The sequence below is a fragment of the Notothenia coriiceps genome, unplaced genomic scaffold, assembly GCF_000735185.1.
Source record: "Notothenia coriiceps isolate Sejong01 unplaced genomic scaffold, NC01 NC01_scaffold00029612, whole genome shotgun sequence".
In the NCBI taxonomy this organism is placed as follows: Eukaryota; Metazoa; Chordata; class Actinopteri; order Perciformes; family Nototheniidae; genus Notothenia; species Notothenia coriiceps.
This window is the reverse complement of record NW_011362313.1, coordinates 1-5,466: the sequence shown is the minus strand read 5'-3', so window position 1 is coordinate 5,466 and position 5,466 is coordinate 1. Positions and strand designations below refer to the sequence as shown.

The window sequence follows — 5,466 nt, the reverse complement described above, 5'->3', positions numbered from 1 at the left end:
GTGTGTGTGTGTGTGTGTGTGTGTCAGAAGGAAGTAATACTAGGCCAACACTACATTTCAATATGTGGTACAGGGAGCCTCTGTTTACGACTGTGCCGCCATGCTTCTCTGTTGCCATGCTTGCGCAGTAAAACCTTTCAAAGTCGTGATAACAAGGTGCCATACGAGAGTCCTCCCAGTAAATGTAAGCAGGCCGAGAATGCTTGGAGGGAGCATTTGCGCATGGCGACAAGCTTGGCAAAAACCAACACTGGACTGTACTGGAGGGAAGATTATCTATCACTTTGTGACAAATCTTGTGTCAAATAGTCCTACTGGAGACATGCCGTCTGCCGAGAGCAGGTGAATAACACCAGAACTTTATTTTGAGCTCTGTTTGTTCTGCAGGTGTGCTCCTTCACATTCAGATCAGCAGGAAGATTTTTTTTGTAGCAGATTTTCCTGATTGCTTCTGTCTGGTATCGCTGGCAATGCTAATTCTGTATGTGTGTCTGTGTGTGTGCGTGCGAGCGAGCGTGCGTGCGTGCTTCTTAGTATTTATGGGGCTGGGAGCTGTAGCTTCATCTGTATGCAGATCATGTGTTGTGCAGCTCAATTGGCTCATCCCCTTGTCTGTGACTGAATGTGACTGGCACTCTGATGTATCTGGACTGGCTGCTGCGTGGGGGGGTGATGGGGAGAGAGGAGCCCTTATGCTAAATGCCAAAGGAGAAATCATGTTATGGCATTATGGATCAGTGGCCCATTGACCCTGTGCACAGAGCAAAATGAAATTCATGAGCTTCATGGGAATAATGAGGCCTGAGACACAGATATATGCAGGAAACTGATGATGTGTAATCCAGAGGTGATGAAGAGCGCAGCAGCCTGCTCTTCCTCTGTGGAGAGGTAACTTAAGAGTTGGGATTTGAAACCACTCTTTACTCATTGTTCAAGATAGAAACACCAAAGCAGCATCCAATGTTAAACTCTAGAAGTATTTTTTTGCTTGAATGACATAGTTCACTCAGACAGTCCATCAGAAAGAACCAATGGGAATCCTACACACGTCAGCATTCAAACGTTAAACCTAATGCTGCTCCCATCTTCATCAACCACTGGCCTTACCTAGAGAACAGTAGCTGCACCATGTCAACCAGTGTGTGTTCAGCTGATTTCCTGAGGAGCTCTGCAAACACAGAGAAGAAACAGACATTAGAAGCAAGCTGCAGGAAAAAGAGGAGCGAGCAAAGCAGAGAAAGGGACATTTTAAACAAATAACTAACTAAATAAATAGTCTCAACGAAAGCTGAGAGAGCAGGAGCAAGAGAAGTTGCAACTCTTAAAAGATGAGTGTTTCATTTATTTCTGAATACAAAATAATATCATTATAGTATAAGAAAAACAAGAACAATGTAATTATGTTTGTTACTGCTTGAATGAACTGATGTATTTGACCATCTGATTGTTGAATTTAAAACATTTCAAAGGCATGATGGGTGAAAGCATTCAGTATTTTACAATACAATATAAATGGTTCAAGAGAAGTCTGGCAAAAACCTTTTGTTCCACAGAGCATTTTCCTGATTATATTTCTATGCCATTCCTCATCTCATTCACGTTACTATTAATATTGACCCATTTGGAGGTCCTGACCTCCCAAGTTTGTAACCACTGTTTTACATGATGGTCCAAAACTAAATAAATAAATACAGAAGAAGCTTATACACACAAAACATAGAAGTTACTAAACAAAGTGTGTAGCATGCGTTGATGTGGTTGTAACTGAAGCATACAATCTAACATCAGCTCTCCCTGAAAGGACACGCAGCAGAAATGGATGAGTGTGTGTTGCTGCTCACCACTCAGACGCATCTCAAAGCAGATCCTGAAGCAGGACTGCATGATCTCACAAACCGACTCGTTGGTCAGATGGGCTCCGACCGGTGTGAGCAGCAGAGTCCTGAGGACCTGAAACACAGCATCACACCAATGTCATCAAACACACACTGTGGAGGAATCAAAGCTCGCTCTGCCACATCGGCACAGACACATACTGTTCAAAGCACAGAGCTCCACAGCACTCATTCATACACAGCATAAGCATCACTGCCAAAGCAAATGCTGGGATTTATGAACATAAGTAGAATATATGAACACCACAATGTATGCTACCATAGGCAAACTTTAAAGATACTTTATAAATAAAACTAAAATGATAATAAAACAGTAACACAGAATGTTGTTTTGCCTTCTTCCAGACTCTGCAAAACCAATGTTTTTTGTTTTTTTTAAAGAAGAAATATTATGCTCATCAGGTTTAAATTAGTATTTGGGGTGTAGAAAATAAATGGTGCTTATACTGTCTGCACTTCAGCACTTCTCTCCTATCTGCAGCAGTAGTATCTACTCTTGTTGTAGCATATCAGCACAATAACTACTAAACCCAAAACTTCAAACGGCACAGGTTCCAGTTGAAATCTGATCCAAATGTGTATATCTCCTAATATATACTCTGTAAACAGTAAACATATACTACGTTGTACATGTGTCCTTACAGGAGCATTTCTGAGATAAGACCTAGAGAGCCAAGAAAATAAGAAAGCATTGTTTTTACTTGTGTTCCAACTACACGTATGTTGTAGGGCCGCAGGAAAGCCATTGAATTACCATGAAAATAAATGTACACTTCTCTCTCACATTCTTAATTAAACATAATAGAAACTTACCTTATTACAAAAAACTAAAGAATTAAAACTAAAAAAAGTATATTTTATTGGAAGGCTGGATTGAGACAACCTTATGAGCCGGGCTCCATCAGGTTGGTGCAGACAGCTGAGGCTTCAATGAGGAAACATGTTGTACCTGCAGAATTTTCATAAGGACCACTTCATCGCTGGCAGGGTCGGTTCCAACAAAGCGAGCGTGTGTGACTGCGTCGGCCATGTTCTCTATGGCCTCTGCTGCTGCTTCATGGTCAGCATCTGCAAACAGAAACACACGTTTATCTAAAGGCTGACTCAGAAAAGGTTCTTTTATTAGTATGGGAATGTGTTTCAAGGTTATATTCCTTTTTAATTTTCAAAAGAACAAAACAAGAACAAAAAAGAGTTGTTCATAGTCAGGGTCATTCTGAAGAAGGCTCCATTGAACACCTCTGGAAAACATGTACTTATTTATTAGATGGAAGTTGAAAAAGAAGACAAAAAAAAGGGATATATAGGGCGCTGGTGCCGAAGTCCATAGGGACTTGGCTTGGGAACCGGAAGGTCACCGGTTCAAGTCCCAAAAGACCAAGTGCTACGAGGTGTCCCTGAGCAAGGCACCGTTCTCTACACTGCTCCCCGGGCGCCGTACATAATGGCAGCCCACTGCTGCTAACACTAGGATGGGTCAAATGCACAATGTACATTTCCCCTCTACGGCACGATTAAGGGTATATAGAATAAAACGGGGCTTTCAAACAACAACACCTGAAGGCTGTGTTTACAGAGCTGTTCTGTCAGTGTCCTCTTTGCACACCGTGACATTATTAGTTCCGTTTTGTCTTGAACTCAGCTTAAGTTTTATGATCAGCCCAGTACAGTTACATGGCACGCTGTATAGCTGAGAATTACCATGGATGTATAAAGAGCATTTGATACAGGCTGGAGGCAGGACATAGAGCACATAGAGCGTGCAAACTTGAGTTTTCCCTTAAGCCCTGCCTCGTTTAACGACTTTCAGACCCTAATGATTCAAATAAGGGTTGTAAAAGTGTTAGTACTGGGTAGTTGATTTAGTAAAAAAAATAATCTGCTGATTTACACACGTCTCTTTCCCAATTTAAATTAATAGGTGATAATGAGTCACCAATCCAGCAGTCATTTAAAATTATCTGAGATTTTAAGTAAACTCCAAAGATCACAGCTCCAGCAGCACAACTCATTAATAAACCAAAAAAATCTGGTTTGGCCTCTCCACATTGTCCTTCATCCGTGGCCTATAATGACCAGATGTGGCCTTTTGTGTGAGGCAGGCTGGGATAAATTGGCTGTCAGAGCAACAGGAGCCTGTGTTTTTGAAACCCGAGCGGCTGCCTCCTGAAGACAGCCTGTTTTCCTTTCCCATCGCACTCAGGAGCAGCAATTCATTAACTAATAAACACAGGGGGGGAGTGGAAGAATGGAGGCAGAGTTGGATAAAAGGATGATTATTTTCCAAGTAATGCAACCATGTTGATGGGCAGCTCGGGGTTTAAGGAGACACTGAACCTTTCTGTTTGAGCATGTGATTATCTAAAAACATAACTTTGTAACGTGATTCGTTAGAAAACTGCCCTCTTAGCAAATGTTTGTGACAAGTTGGCAGCTGCTGTGAAGACTTTGAGTGCAGAAAGTCAGTGACTGTAAGTGAGAAGCCGGTTAATGGCTAAGAATTGGAGTATTGAGGCCGTTCAGATACAGCAATGCCAACATCCCTCCAGAGGCAAGGGCGACAACAAGCGTGGACGTTGTGCTGAAATCATCCAATGTCCACACACAGAAACTGGAGCCACAGGGGGATCCAGCAGAATGTCAGAAGTGATATAAAACACTAATCCTTCTCTTGGCACACAGTCTATACGAGCGGCGTCAAAAATAAGGGTGTGGGGGGGGGGGCATTGTTAAAATAACATTGAGGAAAGGAGAGTCTCTACATGAGTGTGTGTTTGTGCCTGAGGGTATGTGGGCAAAGTCAATAGGGGTTTGAACCAGCTGCCACACAAAGCAGTTAAATTAATATCAAACTCTGGTCACAGAGTCACAGTGGTGGCGTCAGGGAAAGACAGACACACACACAAAGCTCTCAGGCTGCACTCTGCATAAGGACCAATACATCTTTAGAAACCAAACAAAGAGACCGCTGCTTTTCCATCTCCAGATAAGAAATGAGTTTGTTCACCTGTTCATCTTCTGAATAGCTCGAGATCTCCTTTCAGACAGGCTGCCCTGCTCTCATCTTAGCTACACAGAGTGCACATCAGTAAATGCATGGTATGCGTACATAGGATTTTGTGGTCTTGAGAGCAAGTGCTGGTGATCTTGCTTTTACTTTTCACAAGACTGAGCAACCAACATATTCCCTAGTATGTGTACATACAGCTATCATACTGAATACATATTTACTGTGAATGTATGCAAAAATGTATGGCATATAGCTGTCTAACAGAAGTTAAATTCATTTCTCACTTATTCTGTATTAAACCTAAATAAAAAAAAACAATAAAAAGAGTTGTAAAATAATGGTGAAGTCAGGTTGTAATAACAATAACTCATCCCTCTCGAGTTTTCTTTTTGAGCTTTGCCAAAAGCCACTGTGTCAAGTGTCCTACTTGGGTTGCCGTCCGGAGTTGTCCAATATGGCGGACCATCTCGCACATGCGCACTGCAGATTGGGCAGAGCGGCAGATCGGGCAGTGACAGTGACAACCCCGAATCAGCACTTTAGTGACAGGAAGCCCGTCGA

At 42.2% G+C, this 5,466-nt stretch overlaps 1 protein-coding gene across 1 annotated transcript in view; it reads right to left on the bottom strand.

Annotated features, from left to right (window-relative positions):
- Positions 1 to 2,959, bottom strand: part of LOC104958982 (golgi-specific brefeldin A-resistance guanine nucleotide exchange factor 1-like) — a 4,556-nt gene extending 1,597 nt beyond the window's left edge. Inside the window, exons 1-3 of the mRNA XM_010786826.1 lie at positions 2,845 to 2,959; positions 1,842 to 1,950; positions 1,108 to 1,168 (exon numbers count right to left, since the gene is read on the bottom strand). Coding sequence (XP_010785128.1) covers positions 1,108 to 1,168; positions 1,842 to 1,950; positions 2,845 to 2,925 — 251 coding nt within the window. The 5' untranslated portion in view covers positions 2,926 to 2,959. The remainder of the gene's footprint in view (positions 1 to 1,107; positions 1,169 to 1,841; positions 1,951 to 2,844) is intronic.
- Positions 2,960 to 5,466: the final 2,507 nt, after the last annotated feature.